General features: G+C 43.4%; 1 protein-coding gene and 2 non-coding genes across 3 annotated transcripts in view; 1 reads left to right on the forward strand and 2 right to left on the reverse strand.

Annotated features, from left to right (window-relative positions):
- LOC118846696 (nuclear body protein SP140-like protein) overlaps positions 1 to 19,392 on the reverse strand; it is a 58,277-nt gene extending 38,885 nt beyond the window's left edge. Inside the window, exons 1-6 of the mRNA XM_036755465.1 lie at positions 19,387 to 19,392; positions 11,551 to 11,664; positions 10,618 to 10,700; positions 7,302 to 7,452; positions 5,953 to 6,130; positions 5,547 to 5,654 (exon numbers count right to left, since the gene is read on the reverse strand). Of these exons, the coding sequence (XP_036611360.1) occupies positions 5,547 to 5,654; positions 5,953 to 6,130; positions 7,302 to 7,452; positions 10,618 to 10,700; positions 11,551 to 11,664; positions 19,387 to 19,392 (640 nt within the window). The remainder of the gene's footprint in view (positions 1 to 5,546; positions 5,655 to 5,952; positions 6,131 to 7,301; positions 7,453 to 10,617; positions 10,701 to 11,550; positions 11,665 to 19,386) is intronic.
- On the forward strand, positions 18,216 to 18,287 carry TRNAW-CCA. Its single transcript has one exon. It is a non-coding gene; the product is annotated as a tRNA-Trp (tRNA).
- Positions 19,393 to 20,126: 734 nt separating the features above from the next.
- On the reverse strand, positions 20,127 to 20,233 carry LOC118849259. Its single transcript, XR_005010311.1, has one exon. It is a non-coding gene; the product is annotated as a U6 spliceosomal RNA (small nuclear RNA).
- Positions 20,234 to 23,403: the final 3,170 nt, after the last annotated feature.

The raw sequence follows: 23,403 nt of genomic DNA on the forward strand, positions 1-23,403 counted from the left end.
TCTTGATTACCTCCTCCCCCATCTGCCCTCCCTTCTATCATCACTCTTTTTTTATCCCTTTCCCCATACTTTCCTGTGGGATGAGATACCCAATTGAGTGTGTATGTTATTCCCTCCTCAAGTCAAATCTGATGAGGGCAAGATTCACTCATTCCCCCTCACCTGCCCCCTCTTACCTTCCAACAGAACTGCTTTTTCTTGCACTTTTATGTGAGATAATTCACCAATTCTATCTCTTCCTTTCTCCCTCTCTCAATATATTCCTCTCTCACCCCTTAATTTTATTTTATTTTTTATATATCTTCCCTTCATATTCAACTCACCCTGTGCCCTCTATCTACACACACACACACACACACACACACACACACACATGCACACACACACACATATACATACATACATACATATATATATATATATATATATATATATATATATATATATATATATTTCCTTCAACTACCCTAATTCTGAGAAAGGTCTCATGAATTACACACATCATCTTTCCATGTAGGAATGCAAACAAAACAGTTCAACTTTACTAAGTCCCTTATGATTTCTCTTTCTTGTTTACCTTTTCATCCTTCTCTTGATTCTTGTGTTTGAAAGACAAATTTTCTGTTCAGCTCTGGTCTTTTCACTGAGAAAGCTTGAAAGTCCTCTATTTTATTGAAAATCCATATTTTGCCTTGGAGCATTATACTCAGTTTTGCTGGGTGGGTGATTCTTGGTTTTAATCCTAGCTCCTTTGATCTCCATAATATCATATCCAAGCCCTTTGATCCCTTAATGTAGAAGGTACTAGATCTTGTGTTATCCTGATTGTGTTTCCACAATACTCAAATTGTTTATTTCTGGCTGCTTGCAGTATTTTCTCCTTGACCAGGAACTCTGGAATTTGGCGACAACATTCCTAAGAGTTTTCTTTTTGGGATCTTTTTCAACAGGTGATCAGTGGATTCTTTCTATTTCTATTTTACCCTCTGGTTCTAGAATATCAGGGCAGTTCTGCTTGATAATTTCTTGAAAGATGATATCTAGGCTCTTTTTTTGATCATGGCTTTCAGGTAGTCCAATAATTTTAAATTTTCTCTCCTGGATCTAGTCTCCAGGTCAGTGGTTTTTTTCCAATGAGATATTTTACATTGTCTTCTATTTTTTCATTCCTTTGGTTTTGTTTTATAATATCTTGATTTCTCATAAAGTCACTAGCTTCCACTTGCTCCAATCTAATTTTTAAGGTAGTATTTTCTTCAGTGGTCTTTTGGACCTCCTTTTCCATTTGGCTAATTCTGCCTTTCAAGGCATTCTTCTCCTCATTGGCTTTTTGGTGCTCTTTTGCCATTTGGGTTAGTCTATTTTTTAAGGTGTTATTTTCTTCAGTATTTTGGGGGGGGGTCTCCTTTAGCAGGCCATTGACTTGTTTTTCATGGTTTTCTTGCATCACTCTCATTTCTCTTGATTTTCCCTCTACTTCTCTAACTTGCTTTTCCAAATCCTTTTTGAGCTTTTCCATGGCCTGAGAATAATTCATATTTTTCTTGGAGGTTTTTGATGTAGGCTCTTTGACTTTGTTGACTTCTTCTGGCTGTATGTTTTGACCTTCTTTGTCACCAAAAAAGATTCAATAGTCTGTGTCCTTTTTGCTGCCTGTTTATGCTCCCAGCCAACTACTTGACCTTTTAGGTTTTTGTCAGGGTATGACTACTGTTAGAGCAGAGAGTATTTTGTCCCAAGCTTTAGGGGTGGTGCTGCTGTTTTCAGAGCTACTTCTACTCCACTGTCACCACAAGCTCTGCCACACCAGGCCTCTTCCTCCCTCAAGAACCACCAACCAGGACCACGACCCAGATCCAAGCAGGGCAAAGCAAGAGAACCCTGCCTTGGTGCCAGCAAAATGCTCCCTGCACTCTTGCGCTATTCTGCTGCTTGATTCCTCCCACCGTGTGAGCCTGGGGCTGGAAGCAGCCACAGCTGGAGTTCTGGAAGCAGTAGCAGGAGCTTCCTGCTGGTGCTGCAGCTGCCACTTCACCTCCACCGAGCAGCTGGGGCTGGACCACTCTCACTCTGATCCAGCAGTTTTCCCACTAACTTGCTCCATGGTCTTTGGTGTTTGTGGGTTGAGAAGTCTGACAAGCGCTACAGCTCAGTGATTCATGGCCCCAAGGCCTGCTCTGCCTGACTCTAGGTCTGGTTGGTCCTGGAGCGGTCCATGCTGGGCTGTGGTCCTCTCCCAGGATGGTGTGAAAGACCCTTCCCAGTGACTATACAGGCTGTCGTGGGCTGGAGACCTGCTTCCCTCTGCTATTTCATGGATTTCAAAGCTCTAGAATTGTTTCAGAGTCATTTTTACAGGTGTTTGGAGGGATTTGGGGGAGAGCTTAAACAAGTCCCTGCTTTCCAGCCACCATCTTCGCTCTGCCCCTTGATCTGCTTTGCTAAGGAAAGCAACTTTAAGAGGTTTACAATCTCACTTTAATTAAACATACATGTATCATTCACTTAGTTCAAGGGGAAACTTCAGCACCCTGAACTTCAGAGAAAACACAAACAGAAGTTACAAGCAGAAATTATATAAACAGAACAAATAACAAAAATCAGTAGACAGGGCTTCTGTCTGTCCATAGAAATACACACATAGTTACCAGAGAGAGAAGCACGGGTATCTGTGTTTTCAAAACCGGGGGAATTCCTTACGGGCTACCTAGAGTCTCATCTGGTCAAATCACATGGACACTCTTCCAGTGAGTGAGCCCCCCAAAGCAAAATGCTAATTTCAGAGTATATATACACTTCTTCAGGGTTGGTCCACAGTGGGCATCACAACCATGTGACTTAAACTCATGTGACTTAAGTTTTCTTGTGACTTAAGTAGGTTTTCAAAGACTCTTGATTCAAAGACACAATCAAAGGCACTTGATTCCCTTAGCTCTGAGAAGCACTCCAAAAGAAAAAATATCAAAAAGTCCCACTTTGCTTGCCATTACACCCTCACAAGAACAAACTGACCTCTGAAGAAATTCTCTTGTAAAAAACAGGACTATCTTGTAACCACAGAATTATCATGTATTGATTCCCAAAGTTATTGTATACAATCCAGAGGTCAAGTTGTAGACCAACTCTGAAAGCTACATTGCTAGAGACATAACAGACCAAAAATACAGCCCTGAGAAACCCCTTCCTCTGGTTTCCATTAGTGAATAACACCTGTGACTAAGGTTGTATGTTATCACCTAATTAGCATATCTTCCAGATAACCCACTACTTTTCCTATATAAGCTGTAGCATCATTCCTATTAGGTTGCAAGTTCCCTAAGGAGCTCAGCCCACCATATTGGCATTACAATGAACCTTTGCCAACTTGACCTAAAGAGTACTTGAGTCTGTGAATTCGTTCCACATGACCCTCTCCTGTACTTCAGTCCTTGAGGGGTCCCTGAACCCCTTAAAACACATCAGTATGACCTACATTGATTGGGTCAGTCCATTTTCCATCAGTACCTCAGCTAGCTGTCTCTTTCATGGAACATTCTGTGTCCCCCAGGATAAGCTGATCACCTGAAATCACCATGCAAATTAACTGAGTTTTTGATATTTAACATTTTCTCAATTCCTTCAGTTGCCTTTCCACTCTGAGTGGAGGAACAGAGGGTAGAGTGGGTAAATTTCTCCCAAAGCATTCTTTATATATGGCTCTCAACTTTCAGAACTATTCAGATAACTCTCCATTTTCCATCAGCAGCTCAACTGACTTCCCTCTTACTTGGGTATCCCTCGTCCCCCACCTTTTTCAGCTTAACTTTGGTGTGTTGTCTTCCCCTCTTAGATTGTAAACTCCTTGTTGTCAGAGACTATTTTTCTTTTTTTGAAATTTGTATTCCCAGTGCTTAGCACAGTGCCTGGCACAGAGTAGGTGCTTAATAAATGTTTATTAAATTGAATTTTCCGGATGAAACCTCAGAGTTGTTTTGATTTGGATTTCTCTTATTTTTAGTATTTTGGAGCATTTTTTCGTTATGGTTGTCAACACTTGGCCATTCTATTTTGAGAAATGCTTATTCATATGCTTGGATTAGTAATTCATTGGGAAATGGCTCCTGGTCTTATATTTATTCTCATATATATCATATATCTTGGATATGAAGCCTTTCTCAGAGATTTCTGAGCTGCTTCCTTTTCTAGCTGTTCACAAACCATCTCTTTAATGATCCCGTTATAGAATTTTCCCAGGAATAATAATAGCTAACATTTATATCGCTCTTACTACGTGCCAGGCACTATGCTAAGTGCTTTACAAGTATTACCTCATTGATCTTCACAGCAACCCCAGGAGACAAAGACTATTATTATCTCCATTTTTCAGATGAGGAAACTGAGGCAGATAGAGGTTAAGTGAGTTGCCCAGGGTCATACAGCTAGTGACTGTCTGAGGCCACATTTGAACTCAGGTCTTCCTGACTCCAAGCCTGGCACTTTATCCACTGTGCGTAACTGTTGAACTCACTGGCCCTGCATTTGCTAGGGAATTGAACCTCATTCAGTAAGCCTCTCATGACTTCCTGGGTCTCTAGCCATGGTGAAGGCATGCATGGCCTAATTTTTGAAACAAGTATGTGCAAGATTGTCCTACCCAGGGCATAATCCTACCATGGAAACAAGGCATTTATTCCATGAAGCTTCTTTGAAAAAATGGTTAATAAAATTGCTAGCTATTTTGAAACCATTCAATTTTCTCTTTATAATTGTCCTCCCCCAACTACCCTCAGCCCAGAAGGCCTATATTTATGGCCTCAGAGAATCAACATGGGCCCATGGGCCCACTTGGGTTAGTTTAGTAGAGGAAACTCTTATATTCAGGTGCCATGATTTCAGAATCAGGACTCCTGTGTCAGAAGTATTCTTGCTCTGTGACCCTGGGCAAGTCAATTCACATCTCTAAGTTTTTTAAGTATCCTCATCTGTTCTGGCTCAAATGAAACAATGTTTATAAGCCTTCTTCTAACCTTAAAGCACCACAAAAACGAGAGCTGTTATTATTTCTGTTGGAGATATTACATATAATTATTGAAAGCTTTGATTTCTTCTGAAAACTCCCTGTTCATATCCCTTTGCCATTTGTCAACTGGGGAATGGCTGTTGTTTTTGTAAATTTGGCTCAGTTCCCTATACATTTGAGAAATGAGACTTTTGTCAGACAAACTTGCTGTAAAAAATTCCCCATTTCCTGATTTCCTTCTAATTCTGGCTGCATTGATTTTGCTTGTGCAAACATGTATTAATTTCATGAAATCAAAATTATCCATTTTACTTCCTGTGATATTGCAATGATTACAAAGATGAAAAACCAAATGGACTGCCCTCAGGGACCTGACACAGCCAATATGCCCAAGTGATAGGAGGAAGGCATGATGTGGCATGAGGGGCAAAGATGAGACCTGGGCACAAGAGGGAGAGAAGATAAGGAAGAGGAGTGAGTAAGACAAGAAAGATTTGTGTAAGAGAGGCCAGAGCAGAGGCAGGAGGGCTCCTAAAAGCTGAAGTACCTTGGACAGAACTTTGAGGTGCACTGACAGCTGATGCCCTCTCATCAAGGCTGCTCCTCCGAACAGGAGACCTCACACTGGCTTCTGATGCTGATTCATCTAGAGGGACTAGACAGCAAAAGAAAACTTCAGTCAGAGGAGGAGGCAGATACACAGGGACAGACACCTCCCTGACTCTTCACATCTTTTTCAGAGCCCCATCTCTAGGGCAGCTATGGATGGAGCTGCTCAGGTGCCTGCAACTGTAAGATGGGACAACTCCTTTGTGTGGCAGGTGGGAATTCCCCAGAGCACCCAGACCTTACCAGCCCTGGAAATGCCAGTGGGAGACAGTAGAAGATGTCTCTTCCTGTCTCCTTGCACCCATAGGAGCCCCCCTCTCCCAACAGCTCCAGGTTCCCCTTACCATCTTTGAAGTGCTTTTGGATTTGGGCTAATGGTGGGTACTCCTGCAGGTTGGCGGGGTGGAACAAGACTGCCAGGATCTTGGTGCTGAAATTCTTCTCCAGCTCCATGAGGATGCTGTATGTACATAGGGACCCCCTGTCCATAGGGACCAATTTTTGGTACTCCTCCTGAGCACGCTAAAAATTATTGACAAGAGAGAGTTTCTATCAGATGATTCTATGGTTCCAGAAAGGGACTTCTCACTGTTCTGGAGAATCTTGAGACCATCCCCAGCTTCCATGCTTGGGATCATTTTGGACTCTTCCCTCCTCCTCTCCCTCAAGCCAGTGGTGTTTGGGAAGCCCTGGAGATCTTTTCCTGCGACCTCTCTTTCACCTGGATTCTCCTCCCACTACAGCTTAGGGTAGTGGAAAGAGCCTTGGACTCACTCTAATCCTGTTTCAGACCCTTATGAACTGTATGACCCCGGGCAAGCCATTTCATCTTTTTCAGTCTCAGTTGCCTCATCCATGAAAAGGGGATAATAATAGCTGCTACCTTCCAGGATTGTTGGGAGGCAACATATGGTAAGTGCTGGGCAAACCCTCAGCGTTCTGCAAATGGTGACTTGTGTTGTTGTGCAGGGACCCCTCACTTTGAAGCAATTATTACAAGAGACTCCTGCCTTCTCTCCCCATATTTCCGAGTTTACTTTGTTCATACAGTCAGGGGCAGGGTAATCAACTAGGAGCCAACTGCAATAGTTCAGACTTGAGGCAAAGAGGACCTGAACGAGGTTGGTGCCTATGTGAGTGGAGAGGAGGGAGGAGATGTTGAGGCTGTGGAATCCATAAGACTTGGCAACATATTGGATATGTGTGGGGGAGGGGGAGAGAAAGAAAGAGAAGAGACAGAGAAAAGGGGGTAAAGATGGGGGACCGAGAGACAGAGTTAGATAGAAAGAGAGAGAGGGAAGGGATTGAAGGGGGGGGGGGGAAGAGAGGGAGAGGGAGAGAGAGAGGAGTTGATTACAGGTTCCAAGCACAACCTCTTTCATGAAGCTTTTCCTTACACCCTGCCAACTGCCAGTGACCTCCCTCCCAAACTGCCTGGTATATATTTATATTTATTCACTTAGGCTATTTCTATTACCTGTAGTTTTATATGCACTTCTTTTTTCCCCCATTAGAATGTCAAGTAGTGATTTTTTTCAAGTAAGAATAATTTCATTCTTTGCACTTCAATCCTTCCCTAGCAGTTCTCATAGTGCCTGTCACATAGTAGGTACTTAATAAACACTGATTGATTGATTGAATATGTAAGCTTGATGCAGTATTGGAGAGTGCCATGGTGATGGAGAGTACTCACATGGTACATTTTCTCAGGGATAAGAGAGTGGTCTCGCAGCATCTCCAGGAAAGGAGAAGGGGTAGATACTGCCTTGGCTATTTCCAATTTGTTCTTTTGAAATGTCTCAAGAAGGGTGTCCTCAACCATCTTCCTCTCTAGATCTGATATCCTGTGGAGAGAAGACAGGGAGTGTGTAGGGGAATGCATAGAGGCTCTCTGAGGGCAGCTGGAGGATCTTTCCTCTTCAGAAGAAGACTGAGGCCACAAAACCAGGAATGGGTCACTCATGCTGAGGTTAGGGGAGCGGAGCAGTGGCTGCTGAGGTTTTTCTCCTTATTCTGGCCTCATCTATGATGATTGATGCAATTATAAATGTGACTGGGGGCCTAGGATTCCATTCCTCCCATAAGGATCCAGTTTCATGGAGGAGGTTTTTTCCCAAAAAGGGGAGGTTTGGGTTTTCTCTGTCTTGGCTCATTATACTTTCTGGGGACAAAACTCCAGGGAAATGTCTAAAAACTAGAAAAGTAATTTGTCACTGACCAACTGCTTCTCATGGGCAAAATAGCAGTGTTGACTGCCTCAGAGCCCTAACCCCCCAAGTCATCCTCCAGGGGAGCGACTCCCACTGTGAAAAGGGGGTCTGCTTTCCCCACCAACAATGATACCAATGGCTGACCAACTGCCAACTAGGCAGAAAAGGCAGCCTAGCTGAAGGTGCCCTAAAAGTGAGACAGAAGGTATATTCCACACATTCTAAACCACTGCCATCATCTTGATTGCTGCCTCCCTTCAGATCCTGATGTAAACAGCCCTGGTCCCTGTACCTAAGAGCCCTGGGAACAGCAGTACTCCTTGCATCACCGTGTTTCCAACCCAGCTCACCCCCACCCCCAGCCCCTGTCCAGGGAAGCAGTCCTTGTGGAGATAAGAATGGCCTCTGTAGGTGCTGCAGATCCCCAGCTTCTCAGCAGCTACAGTAACTGAAAACCCTCAGAAGAATGTTCTTTGTGCTATCAGTCATCCAGCATCAGAAATGATTGTGGTTTTAACAAAGGAAGTAAGACAGAAGAAAATGCTAAAGATGCCCTTCTACTGAGCCCTAAGGACCATGGGGACTTTCCATTGGGCTTGAAGCAGAAACTTCACACATTTGTCTGTGTGTGTATCTTTGTGTGTGTGTGTGTGTGTGTGTGTGCGTGTGTGTGTGTGTGTGTGTGTGTGTCTGTGTGTGTGTCTCTGTGTGTGTCTGTGTGTGTGTCTCTGTGTGTGTGTCTGTGTGTGTGTCTGTGTGTGTGTGTCTGTGTGTGTGTGTCTGTGTGTGTATCTGTGTGTGCATCTGTCTGTGTGTGTGTGTGTGTGTTCTGTCTCCCCACCTTCAATTACAATGGGGGCTCCTTGAGAACAGGGACACTTTTGCTTTTCTGTTAGCACACTCATCACTTAGCAGTTCTTTGCACATATTATATATAAAATCAATGCCTTTTCATGTGTTCATTCATTTGCTCATTCATTCCTTTATCCATCCATCCATTCATTTTTCCCATTCATTAGTTCATTCATCTATCCATCCATCTATTTGTTCATTCATTTATTTTTTCATTCATTCATCTTTTGTTCCCCCCTTTGTTTCCATCTTCTGTACATAAGTTCAGCCTGAGAACTCCAGTGGGTGTCTGGATAACTGAGGTTCCCTATCACTGTTATTTCATACCTCTGTGCCCGGTTTGTGGCCTCCTTGCCAAGACTGCTCGTAGGCAGCTCTGCTAGGGCTAGGTGAGATTGTGGATAACAGCCTCTAAGAGGTGGGCTGTCATTTGGGCCACTGTCCCTTCCTCCTTTTTCCCCTCCGACCCTGTCCCCACCCTAGTGCAGGCTCCCGTCATCACCCTACTCCTAGACCATGGTAATAGCCGTTATCTGTGTGTGTGGGTCTCCCCACTCCAGGCCGTCCTCCACTCAGCCACCAAAGTGATTTTTCTAAAATTCAAGTCTGACCGAGAGCCCTGGAGGCCCAGCTGTGGTCTCAGTCTCTCTCTCTCCCTCCTCAGGGAGGCCCGGCACACTCTGCCCCTCGCTCTCCACTCCCTCCCCCTTTGGCAGGTAACCTGGGTTACCCTCGCCTCCCCTCCTTCTTACCTGAAGTGCTTCACAGTTGGTCAGTCTGGCCTTTGTGGAAACAGGGAAGTCTGATCTGGTTCCTGACTCAGTGTCACCAGATACTTTTACTTCCGTTTAAAATTTTCATTTTTTAAGAATTGAAATTGAAAGTGAAACACTTTTCTGCCAATCGGGCTGTGAGCCTAGAGTAGGATAGGCTGAGTGCTCGAATCGGCTAGCTTGCCAGGGCTCCAGCCCTTGATCCCAGCCCCAAGGAGAGTGAAGGGGAGGGTGATATCGAGGGACAGAGGCTGGGGAGTCAGTGGAGCAAGGACCGGCATCCTTTGACCACAGCATGCTTCTGGCTAAATCCTCAGGGGGCCTATGCCCAGGCACACCACAGCTCCTCCAGTGCCACCTGAGGCAAGGAGACAGTGTGGTGCAGTGGGAAGGGCAAGGTGTCCTTTGCTACCTTTATGACCTTGGGTGAGGGATTCCTTCACTTCCCTTAGGTCCTCACCTAAGCTTCTTCCTCTGTTAGACTAAAGGTCCCTTCCAGCCCTAGATCTGGGAAGCAGGAGCCCAGGACAGGCCACTTCACCCCAACTTCCATAGAGGGGAGGGAGTGGACAAGCCCCATGACATTGTCCCAAGTACAAGCAACCCCCTGGAGGAAATTGGGAGCCCTTGGAATTTATTGAGTATAAGCATGACATAGTCAGATCTGTGCTTTAGGATAATTAATTTGACATTTAGTGGGGAGAGACTTAAGGCAGGGAGACCTCCCCTCCCCCCCTATTGCAATATTCCAGGCTTTAGGTGATGGTGGCCTGCATCAGGATGGTGGCAGTGTGACAGGAGGGAAGGGGACATGAATGAGAGATGTTACAAAAGTAGAAATGACAGTATGTGGCCACTGATTGGATATGGGTATTGAGAGAGAAAATAAGAAGTAGAAGACACACTTAGTTTTTGAGCCTGGATTGAGTGGGAAGGTAGTGGTACCCTCAATGGTAACAGGGAAGTTAGGAAGAGGAGAAGATTTTTGGGGAAAATATAATAAGTTAAATTTTGGACACATTGAGTTTAAGATGTCTACAGCAGTGAGGTCAAACTGAATAGAAACTCTAGTTGTTTACTGACATAGAAAACCACAAATTATATTATATGTATTTTTACTTATTTTGTTAAACATCCCCCAATTATATTTTAATCTGGTTCTCTGGATGGTTACCTGACTGCATGAGGTCTGGTGGCCCCCATTTGACACTTCTGGTCTACAGGGTCTCCATCCCGTTGGAGCTGTCCAATAAGCAGCTGGAGAAGTAAGATTGGAGGTCAGGAAAGAGGTTAAGGCTGGACAAATAAAACTGGGAATCATCTGCATAGAGATGACAGTTGAATCTTTGGAAGCTAATGAGATCACCAAGTGAAGTAGTATCCAGGGAGAAGAGGGCATGGGACAGAGCCCTGGGGAACACTCACTAAGGAGATGATGTATCATCTCTTACAGGGTGAGGCTAGAGAGATACATGTTACCCAGCATTTTAATAATTTTAATAATCTAGAAGGGAATTCCTGAAATCCCTTCACTTCCTTCTGGGAGCCCAGCCTGAAGTCACTATCAATCAATCAACAAGCATTTCTAACCACTAGGTGGCACTGATTAGTCACTTGCCAAAGATGGAAAGTCCCAGGTGCACCCTAGCAGAAATGTCATGTTGTCTGTGGTTACCAGGGAGGTAGCAACAAGCTTTTCTCTCTTGTTTCCACTTCTCTTTCTACAGGTGCTGCCATGTGCTGTCTAGGGGTGTGAGGACTTGTGGATCTATGCATTCAAAATTAGCTCTAATCTCTTGCTAAAGTTGTCTCTTCTGTCAGTCTTCAATCTGCACTGGTCGTGTGACCTTCACGTAAATGAGGCAGTTCCCTGTGTGAGCAGACACTCATGCTGTATTTCCTGTTCTCTCCTCTCCACCATGGAGCCAGGTAGGGTTATTTGCTCAGTGCCATGTACTTTGTTGGGATAATGCAGCAAGTCTTTATCGGTCTCTGTGGTGGTGGCAGGGGTGGGTGGGAGCAGGGCTGAACAGCTGTCTCCATTCCCCTCCTCTAGGCTTTTTTTTTGGATGGCTGAGTGGCCAGGGCTACTTTAGGCACCTCATACCTGCGAGATCCAGGCATCCCACAGGGTCTGGATCTCCTGGCCAGCCCATACATGACTGGCTTTCTTGAGCAGCATCCTGCTGGGGAGATCATCTTCCTCTGCAATTCCGTTGCCCTACTCAGAAACTCAAGAGGTTAGTGCCAGAATGGGAAATGTCTGTTTTTCAGGATTGCTGCCAGAGATGGGGTTGAGTGAGAGGAGAGAGAGTGCTGGATTCCTACCATCCCCCTGACACAGAGGTCATAGAGTGGGCAGCTCTTTCTGGATAAGTGGCCAGACTTCTTTGAAATACCTCCTCAGTCAACAAAAGTACCACCAATTTGAGTCATGACATCTAAGGGAAGGATGTATGTTTCAGCAAGAGGCCAGAGCACCTGTCCCATAGAAAGGGACTAGAGAGCACATAGAGTTCCATGGGAGTGACCCTAGACCAGAAAATCCAAGGATTCCTCCAGTGCTCCCCCCCTTTACCCTGTAATTACAAAATGTCCACAGTGTAAATAGAAGGTAATTTGTGTGTTTGTGTATGGAAGGGGCAGGGAGACACTAGCAGCTGGAGGATGGGAAAGGCTTCATGTTTGAGGTAGTAACACCTGAAATTTGAAGGAAATTAGGCATTCCAAGTGCATTCCAGGTGTCGGAAACAGCCTGTGCAAAAGCATGGAGTCCGGAGATAGGCTGTCCTGTGTGAGGAACATGGAGATGGCCAGTTGGACTGGATTGAAGAGCTTATGATAATCATCTTGGAGTCAGGTTTTAAAGGACTTTAAAAATTAAGTGAGTTTGTATTTTATTTTGAAGGCAATAAGGACCTGGAAACTTCTTGAGCAGGGGAAGAACATTGTTAGAACTGAGCTCTAGGAAAACAACTTCCGTGTCTGTGTGGCACATGAATTGGAGATGGGGGAGATTGGCAGCAGGGAGATCAATTGGAAATAGTTCAGGCAAGAGGTGATCAGGGCCTCTAGTAGGATGGTGCTCATGAGTGGAGAGAAGGATATGGATGAGAGAGATGTTGAGGAGATTTGGCACCCATTAAGTGGCATGTGGTGGGAGAGAGAGGGAGGTTTGAGGACAACTCTGGGGTTATAAGCCTGGGTGACTAGGGGGATGGTGGTTGCCCTCTACCCAAACAGGAAAGTTCAGAAGAGGGGTGGAGTTTTGGGGGAAAGATAATGAGTTTTATTTTGGACAAACTGTTTAAGATAATTTACCTGGCTGTGGCAGAAATGACTACGATGTAAATCCTTGCTCTCTATAGTGATTGAGACTCTTAGCTTTATTTCTTGAATGACTAATGGATGTTTTAGGGCAGCTAAGTGGTACAGTGGATAGGGTGACAGCCCAGGAGTCAGGAAGACTCATCTTCTTGAGTTCAAGTCTGGCCTCAGACAGTACCAGCTGTATGACACTGGGAAAGTAGCTTAACCCTGTTTGCCTCAGTTTCCTCATCTGTAAAATGGACTGGAGAAGGAGATGTCAAACCGCTCCAGTATCTTTGCCAAGAAAACCCCAATGGGGTCACAGTGAGTCAGACATGACTCAACAGCACTTCCTTTCCTTTTTTCCCTAACCTTTTAATGTATTTGCTTAAGACTTGCCTGATATGATTTACTCACCAATTCATTTTTTCTTACTTTTCTTGCTAACCTTGCTTGCCAAATGCCTTCTCTTTTTCTTTCATCTTGAATCCATCTCTTCAGGTCTAGGACTTCTCCATCCAAGTCAATGTCACAGAAGTTAAAAGGAGGATCTGGGCTAGGGGACTGTTCTCCTCCTTCTATGTTTCTTCTCTCCAAATTAGGAGGGGTTGGGAAAGGTTTCCTGTGAAAGATGGAGTTATAGTTGGGACTTGGAGAAAGGTTGTGAAGCTGCATTCCAGACCTGGGGGACAGCCAGGGAAAATTCTGGGAGCCCAGAGTTGGAGCATGCTATTTATGGAACAGCCAGGAAGCCTTCAACATTGGATCAAGGGTACATGTCAGTGAGTAAGAGGTAAGAAGGCTGGAAAGGTAGGAGGAGGTTAGGTTATAGAAGGCTAAGTTTTCGTTAGAGGTTAGTGAAAATAAAAATGTAACTTCCCCCCCCAAATTAATAAACTGCCCTAAAATCTAACCATGGACTCCTTGAGGGTCCTTTGGTTGATGTAGGTTTAATTTCGGTGCTCTGTGTCTCCTTGTTGGTCAGAATCGGATCCTGAAGAGCTGTTCTTCAGGACTAAAGTGACAGTAAAGTGTGAGACAGGTACACCAGGTGTTATTATCTCAATTTTACAGATAGGGAAACTGATAGATGTGAAGGGCCTTGTCCATGGCTGCACAGTTAGTAAGTTTCCAAGAAGGAGGATTCTAACCTAGTCCTTCAAGACTCCGGATCTAGTTTTGCACACACGCTGTCACACTATCTCTTTCAGTTATCAACAAAACTTTGGTAATAGGGAAAACCTAAAAGAAATAGTCAATAGATATTTATTAAGCATCTACTGTGTACCAGGTATTGTGTAAAGAGTTGCTGATATAAATAAAAACAATGAAGACAGTCCCTCCCCTCAAAGAGCTTATAATCTAATGGGGGAAGATGATACAGAAAAAGAATCTGAAAAAGTGGAAGGAGGGAACGGCAGAGAGCTGCTGCAGGATACCCATACCCAGGGCATGATGTTTATGGAGTCTAAACCTAGCAGAGCAGCTGGTGGAAAATGAAGAAAAAGCTCGAAGGAACAGAATAGAGATCTCAAACACCCAACCAGTTATATACAAGAAATTACTGTTTGATAATCTTATCAAAAAATGGAAAAAATAACTACTTGTTATATATAGTTGGAAAAGCTGGTTAGCAATATATGGGAAGGAGATTTAAAACATCATTCACACTGTGTGCGTCTGAGAATTTCAGGTGGATGTCAGACAAACATTAAACTACACACACATTTATGAAGATACAGAATATTATAAAATATACATATACCTCATTTAGGATGGGTTTGTACTCTTTTAAAAGAAAGGAGTGTTAGGGACAGAATCCATATATTTGATTATATTAAAATTTAAAAATTACAACATAAAAAATATTATTGGAGCAAAGGAGACAGATTAGGGGGTTCCCTGATCAAATTGGGGAGTTTTTTAAACAACCCGGTTAAGTGATAGTATGTAGACCATTGCTAGTGCTGGTTAAGTTGAAGGAGTTCCTCCATAAATCTGTTGAGATTTTTTATTGGACGGGATTTCCCCCTCACTCGCAATCAGAATCTGTAATGGCACCTTGCAGCAGAAGTACACAGTCAAGCATGAATGCAGCCTGAGAGGAGAATTAAAGGATGTTTCTTTGTGTATCCCAGCCTTCTGTGTAGATAATAGGGGACTCCGAATTCCCTAGATATCATGATGCCAGAATCCAGTCTTCTAGCAGGAAAGGGAGACTTCTGGGGCAGCACCAGCTTTGAAGACTGCCTTTGGGTGATTCTGAGTTCAAGAGCTTCTATGTTTGACAGAGTTTTCCTGTTGCATTCCGTTCTTTGGAAGGAGAAAGAAGAGAGTCTGCCTGATTCCTGCATAGCATCTTGGAGCACAAAGCCATATAGCGATCACTGCTGTTTGTAAAAGAATATCATAACGTCCTAAGGAGTTCAGCTGAGCCAAAGGCTGGAGGAAGAACTTTGAGTACAGAAGAAAAAGAAATCAAACAACACAAGATTATTCTGCATTCACTAGAAACTACAGAAAGAAATGGAATACTGCAGGTATCCCTTCCACATCTTGGAGGTTAGGAGGGGGGGCAGTTGCCTCCCCCGACTGTTTCCTCACCTCCCCACCCCCAACCCTCCACCTCCATTCTAGTGATCTGGAAAATCCAAGGCCCTCCCTTCATAACAGAGAACTCTGACTTTTTTTTCTTTTTGGGGTGTTCACAGTACTTTATTATAAAATTTGGGTTGGTATTATACAATACTATACATATATCTTATGCATTTCTGAATTTCTAAACTTGTTCTGTGTCATCTACTGGCCTTTGCAAGTCATCTGCAGCTTCCCCAAAACTCCCCCCCCCAAATTCCCATTTAGTTTTCTTATGCTGACTTGTGATATACAGAAACAGTGATGGGGAAAGTCACCATGTGGAAAGGATAACGGTATATTCCAAAAAGCAAAGGTGCTCAAGCTGCAATTCAAAATGGCTCACTTTGCAAATGTGAACAGAATCATCAATGAAAGAATATAGACATTCAAAAAAGAAGAAATTTGATATATTCCTGTAGAAAAAACCAAATTTCCCTTTTGTTCTTGATTCTTCTTTCACAACATGACTAATGTGGAAATAGGTTCAATGACTGTACATGTATAGCCTATATCAGATTGCTTGCCATCTTGGGGAGCAGGGAGGGGAGATGAGGGAGGGAAGGAGGGATAAAAAAATGGAACTCAAAATCTTATAAAAATGAATGTTGAAAACTAAAAAAATAATAATAATTGTAAAACCCCAAACAAACAAACCCTTAAATGAGCAGAATATTCAACTTGCAAAGATTCCAAACAACAGAAAGGGTAAAAGACAATAATAAAGGAAAACACAAAGAATGAGGCATATTACACCACATAAACAAAGCTGTTGCTGGGAATTAATTGGTCGTGGCTTCTCAGATGTAGCTTTCTTTTTGTCTAAGGGAACAAAAAGTCTCACCCAAAGTTTATTCATTCAACAGTACAACAAACCCCATCCTTAGTTTCACAGATGACATACCTCTTAATTTCACTTTAATTTCACAGACGACGTGCTTCTTTTTCTTCCTGGAAAGAGTTTGCACGAGTCCTAGAGAGAGCCACAGCTTGTTAGGAAGCAGGTAATCACTTAGATCAGAGAGGATAGAGGCAGGAGAAGGTAGACTATGAAACAAAAAGAGAATGCTTGCAAAGGAAACATGTCTTTAGTTAGCATAGCTATTTACTCAAGGCCAAAAGAAACGGAATGCTCTTTATCAGATAGAATAAAGAGAACAGACTATATTTTTAAACCTTTCCTGAAGTATGTATTCCACGGACAAATTTTAAGGCACTTTCTCAAAAAAAGAAATTGCAACCATAACCTCAGGTCCATTGTATTGAAATTATGATTAAATATGCCCCACATAAAAGATAAAACTATGACCTTTATTGATCCTTCAAGGACAGATTTTTTTTAGTACCCTAGATCAGGGGTGGGGAACCTGTGGCCTCCAGGCCACATGTGGCCTTCTAGGTCCTTGGGTGGGGCGTTTTGACTGAGTCCAAGTTTTATAGAACAAATCCTATTATTAAGGAGATTTGTTCTGTGAAGTTTGGATTCAATCAAAGGGCAGCACTCGAGGACCTAGAGGGCCACATGTGGCCTCCAGGCTGCAGCTTCCCCACCCCTGCCCTAGACTCAAATAATTCCATGCTGCAAATGCATTCCTAAAGTCTTCATTTGGCAAATTAAGAACTGAATAGAATTCTGCCAAATATAGATCATACTATAATTCCAGCTTTTTTCCTGTTGTCAACAGGAATATCTAAATAGCTGAACTAAAATTCAGAGATCATGAGACTTCTCAAAGTCAACTGTAATAAGCATATGTCTAAATAGTGTTGACAAATTTATAGGCATAGAAATCTTCTCATTCTCTTCTTATCTTAGAGAGAGCTAAAACTTTCGTAAACTTTTCTGCAGTATTTTATTAAATCTCAGGCTTTTCCTTTGGCATCTTCCAATGTTTCCAACTTCCTTTAACTTCCTTTATTTAAACTTCCCATTTGCATCTCTCTCCTCGCTGATCCCAAACTCCACTTTCTCCATCCCTTACATCCCAAACATATCTCAGACTTATTTTTCCAAGACTTGATTCCTTCACTTTATTCAATCTTTCTCTTCCCAAGTAAGCAGTATATCAATTGAACTAAAACTGTCAATATTGTTTCCCACAGATCAAAATGGAAGCTCCTAAGAGATCACAAGCTGGTCCAAAGAGACTTTTCTCAGGTTATGAGTTAGATTATATTCCTATCTTGAAGGAAATCTTCACTATTTTAAGAGATCCTCTGCCTTACCTTGATAGTCTAAGGAAATTAACTCAGCAACCTCCTGTACCAGGCACTAGACCGCTTTCTTCTAACTCAGAATTTTTTTCCTCTTTTTCTCTCACAGAAGCAAGTTCATTCCAGTTTCCATTTCAGCTTGTCATTCACCTAGACAATTTCACTTTGCTAAATCGTTTACAGTGGTAAGCCAAAAAATTCTCCCCTTAGAATCAAAGTCTGTATTCGCTAGAGAATTATTATTATTTTTGTTCTATTCTCTGACGAGTCCTCTAGAATATCTCTAGGCAATATAGAGTGAGAGGCATGTTTTGAATAACCAAAAGGTCCCTTTGCCCCGAAAGCCCCACAGTGATACTTCAGCACTTTCAAAGCACAATCCCTAAATGATTAATGTACGGTAATGGAGGTTTCCTTGAGGTACTTTCTGTAAAGGGGAAATCTTATCTCATTGTCCCTTTGTCTGGTTAGCACACTAGAATTAGGAGCATGAGGACAAGGGGGAAACCCTAGTTCTGTCTACTACTTCCTGAAACTTATCTCTAACTTAAAGTCCAAGCGAAGGGGCAGTGGAACTCCCAGTTTACCAGGAAAGGCAGAGTGTTCTTAGCGGGAGACCTCGTGGCGCAATGGTAGCGCGTCTGACTCCAGATCAGAAGGTTGCGTGTTCAAGTCACGTCGGGGTCATTATTCCCTTTTAGGGCTTCCAACTCACGTTCACACACTTACTTACAGTGTGACGCTAGCCAAGTCATTTAAACCCCATTTGCTTCAGTTCCTTATCTGTAAAATGAGGACCCGTTGGAGAAGGAAGTGATAAACCACTTTGCGGAGACAATCCCATAGTGTAGTGAAGAGACGGACGGGACCGAACAACAGCAATTGTAGTAATGATCAACAATCCCAGATAATTTAAATCTGAAGTGTTCTTATTAAACTTAAGCTTTTGCAAGATTTAAATTAAAAAATATCCTGGGGGCGGGGAGGTCAAGGAAGTTGTATTTTAACCTTTACATTGCTTTTCTTTTCTCAGAATTTATCTACACCAGAGCTCCAAAATCAGGAGTAGATTCAACCAGGAATAATAACTTCTGAATCTGCAGTTGTCATACACCAGAATTACCAGACAGCGAAGACACAACCCACAGGGGTGTCTTTTGAAGGAGTGAACTGGTCAGATCCCATGTTGGGAGTTAAGGCGACCAGGGATAACCTGAGGGATCAAAAAATGATTTCTGACCCAAATTACCAGCCTGGAATCATTGCAGCCTGAGAAATTCCTTAAAAAAAAAAAAAGATTCTTGACTAGAAAAAATTTTATGTTGGTTCCCAAATCAGACCAGAACATTTTTTGTGTGTGTGATTTATGATAACAACAACACAGTAATTTGACAGACATAATCAGACAGTAACCTGAGAGATCCCAGACAAATGTCTGACCCTTCCCCCTTCTCCCCCCACCGCATTAGTATTGAGCTTAATGTCAGATTTAGATTCTTGTAAACAAATCAAACCAGACCAAAAACGGGAGACTGACCACTGACCACTCAAATCAGAGTTTTGTATCAGGTTTGTTTTTTTACCCTAGAGCAAGGCTACCAGGATGATAGCCCAGAAAGTAGAGTAATAACAGACAGCAGACAACAACAGACTGACCAGTGTCTTGCTCATTTGCCTGAGGGAAAATGGGATAAAAGGATATAGAAACTGAAAAAATACCAGACACCTCCAGGTACAACCTCAGAGTTTTTCAGTTCAACCCTCGCTTTTGACTCCTATGACTCACCGTCATCAGGACATTAGTAGGGCTGTCAGACTGAGTGCTCCCGAATTCAACATTTGGTTTAGGTACAAGAGACAAACAGACGATACAAAACAACACACACACAAGCACACAGAACACTGTTCTCTACATCGCTACAATTTTCTAGAACTAGAGAATTTGCCTTTAGTGAAGTTTTTCCACTTAGACACTTCCCCAGGGAAATTTTACCTCGTGTGTGCTGGAGGACGTCTAAGCTGAAAGACTCAGTCTTTGCAGCTTATTCCTGTCCCTTTGTGGTCTGCCAATTTGATATAGGAGCATCCAAGGATTCATTGACAGGTACCACTGCCAATCATACTTAGAAACACACGCAGAAACATTCTATAACATAGACTCAGTTTCTACATGACCACTGAGCATGAAATAAAGTTTTTCTAAGATTTACATAGTCTCTTTTTGTTGTTGTTCAGTCATTTTCAGTTGTGTCCAACTGCTTGTGACCCCATTTGGGGTTTCCTTGGAAAAGATACTGAAGCGGTTTGCCATTACCTTCTCCAGTTCATTTTAGAGGTACGAAAATTGAGACACACAGGGTTAGGTGACTTGCCCAGGGTCACACATTTCGTAAGTGCCTGAGGCTAGATTTGAATTCAAGAAGAGAAGTCTTCCTGACTCCAGGTCCTGTGGCTCTATCCACTGCACTACCTAGCTGCCCCATATAGTCTCTAGTTTGATAAAAAAAAAATTTAAATTAAGATTTTAAAAATATAGAACGCTTCATGAATTTGCGCGTCATCCCTGTGCAGGGGCCATGCCAATCTTCTCTGCATCGTTCCAATTTTAGCATATGTGCTGCCAAAGTGAGCCCTTGATAAAATTTTTAAAAAGAGATACAACTGGATTTTATAAATGTCAAAAGGGAAAGGCAAACATTTACATTTCAAAGGTAAACTTGTAAAATGGATAGGGAAGAAGAAGAAGGTTTCCATGTCAAAGATGCAGAATAGGAAAAATTACATCAGAGCAAGTTGTAAATTGACCAGCAAACACAGAAAGGAGTTACCCTGGAATTTGTGACTAGAGTAATGATTATCATAAAACTGAGCGAGAAATTTTTTTAACCTTTAACCAGTTAATCATTGGAGGTCTTGGCTAAATTCTATACTATAAGGAAAGCTTTAGTCAATTATGTGGTTTTCCTTATAAATGAAATGACCATACTACAGCCAAGTAGAAAAGAAATTTTAAAAATCTCTTAGGACACTATCATATCAGCAGCAGTTTGGCAGAGTTTCAGGAGCTGCCAGACATCTGTCTCCCCTGAGGATGTGTAATAGCTGGACATCCTGAGAGAGGCAGAACCAGGTAGGATGCGGGGCTAGCTGATCTCCCTGGCTGCTTCTCTAGTCAATGAAAGAGAGAGAGACAGAGACAGACAGAGAGAGACACAGAGTGAGAGACAGAAAGACAGACAGTGACAGAGAGACAGACACAGAGAGACAGACAGAGGGAGAGAGAGACACACAGAGAGACAGAGAGATAGAGACAGATAGGCAGAGACAGAGGCAGAGAGACAGAGATAGAGAGAGAGACAGAGACAGACAGAGACAGAGAGAGAAGAGAGACCGAGATACACACACAGAGACAGAGACATAAAGAGATTCAGAAAGACAGAGATGGAGAGAGACACAGAGACAGACAAAGAGACACAGAGAGACACAGAGAGAGACAGAGAGAAAGAGAGTAAAAGAAACATAGAGGCAGAAAGAAATACAGAGACAGAAGGAGACAGAGAGGAGAAAAATGGACTCAGAAAGAGACAGAGATAGTTAGAGATACAGAGAGAAACACAGAGATAAAAATACAAGGAGACACAGAAAGAAATAGTGACCAAGAAAAGGGATGTTCCCATCATCTCGCTTGAAGGCAAATTGGATCCATTTCTACTCTAATCCAAATTCGTGCTATTTCTAACTTCCTCCACCTGTACCCTTTGCCTGCTCCCTACCCTGCTGGATTCAGGAAATGCATTGGGAGGGTCAGCTTGTCTGCCTCTCCTTGTCTCTGCCTGTCTCTTCTCTCTTCTGCTCACCTGGCCTTGGTGTCAACCACCCCTAGCTGGTCACAGGTGGGCTATTTGACTCCTGGTGAGTATCTCACCTTCTTTCAGTGGTGAGACTGTGCAGCAAGGATCTTGGCAAAGTAAGATGGGTGGGATGAGCCAAATAGCCCCTGAGCTGCCCCCCTTCTCCTCTGATTCTTGTGCTACTATGCCCAGTTCCATTCATGAAAAGAACAGAAATACCCTGATTTGAGGAAGCAATCAGGATTCCTAGGGGAGCTGAGGTTTAGAGAAGGTCTGGAGTATCCAGGAGTAACCTGGGGGCTTTCCCAAGTCATGCTTCTGAGACTCTGAGTGATGTTTACAATTCCACACAAACTTGAATTGCTTAGCATCAGTGACAAGCATTTTGGTGAGCATGCAGGACTGGCTTGGGTGAATTCACTTCCCCTCCATCCCACAGCCCCCACACCAGCCCTAGAGGGAGCCCAGTTCAGTCTGGGGAGAGTCTAAACAGAGCTGGGAGTGGGGTCTCCATTTCTGAGATCCTCAGGTTCTTTTCTGAGATTTCTCTGCCTGCGTCTTGCTCAGATCAAGGGTCAGAGCCTAAGGATGGGCTCCTCAAATGCCTGTGCTCAGTGGGACAATTTCATGGTTGTGTCTTTAGTGTGTGTGTGTGTGTGTGTGTGTGTGTGTGTGTGTGTGTGTGTGTGTGTTTGTGCAAGGGCACATGCACATGAGTACTGTATGACTGATAGGGGGAAAGGATCAGATCTTGTGTCATTTAAGAGGAAGATGGATCCTGGGTATAAAAGAGCCAATGACCCTAACCTTAACCAGGCTAGGACCCTTATAACTTCAGGGTTCCCAAGCACCACCTTTCCTAGTTCATAGCCATCAGGGATCCCTTCTCCAGAAGCCCTGATAAGTGGGCATCCAGCCTCTCTTTGCAGATCTCCAGTGGTGGAAATCCTACCACTTACTGAGGCAGCCCCTTTCCACTGTGTGATAGGAAGTTTTCCTGACATCTAACTTGGATCGGATTTTTTGAAATTCTTCCTCCTCCCATTGCTTCTGGTTCTGCTCTCTGGGGCCAAGCAGACTGAGGACGACCGCTTCTCCACCTGACACTCTTTGAATACTTGAAGACAGCTCTCCTGTGCCCCAGGAGTCTTCTTTTCTCCATCAGCCTATCCTGAGAAGACATAGACTCAACACCCATGACAGTGCTGGCTGCCTCCTCTGGACACTTCTAGCTTCTCAATCCTCCTGAAATCAAGGTGCCTAGAACTGAGTACCTGACTCCAGCTGTGCTCTGCCTGGGGCAAAAGACAGAGGGACTATATCACCTTCCTATTCCTAGAACCTCTGATACTCCCATGAGGGTCTCTGGCTGCCACATCACACTTTTGAGCTTTTGGGGGAAAATCCAGATCTTTGTTCCAGGCCACTTCTCTCCAAGATCTTTCAGAGTTCACTGACACTGACTCAGTCATCCCATCCACTAGCTCTACCAGGATCTGGGGATGAATGGATGGAGTGCATCTGAGCCGGGTGGCCTGAATTCAGCCTGGGTGGCTGGGTACTCTCTCACTGTCTCCTTACCTATGTGGGGAATCTGCATGAGCTACGAACTACTTTACTTCTGTCCATCCCACTGCAAAGGGAGCTGTCCTTGGTGGAGAGGAGAGAAGCAAATTAAAAGCTGAGCAGGACCTCTTCTCCATCATCATCCTCCCCTGGACCATGGATCCCATTCTTTGTTTGAGGCTTCCCTGTCCTGTTAGAACCACGATCCTCCTTTTGGTTGTTACCTGCCTCGGCTTCCATCTCTTGTACACATCTCTGAGAAATCAAAGTTGGTTGGTGAGTTCCCAGGGCAGCCACATCTATCTCTTTAGATATCCCCTCGTTTCATTCCTTATTTTTTTTGGTTGTTGTTACCTCACACACACACACCCCTTTAAGGTATGTCA

Source organism: Trichosurus vulpecula, chromosome 4 (genome assembly GCF_011100635.1).
Source record: "Trichosurus vulpecula isolate mTriVul1 chromosome 4, mTriVul1.pri, whole genome shotgun sequence".
Taxonomy (NCBI): Eukaryota; Metazoa; Chordata; class Mammalia; order Diprotodontia; family Phalangeridae; genus Trichosurus; species Trichosurus vulpecula.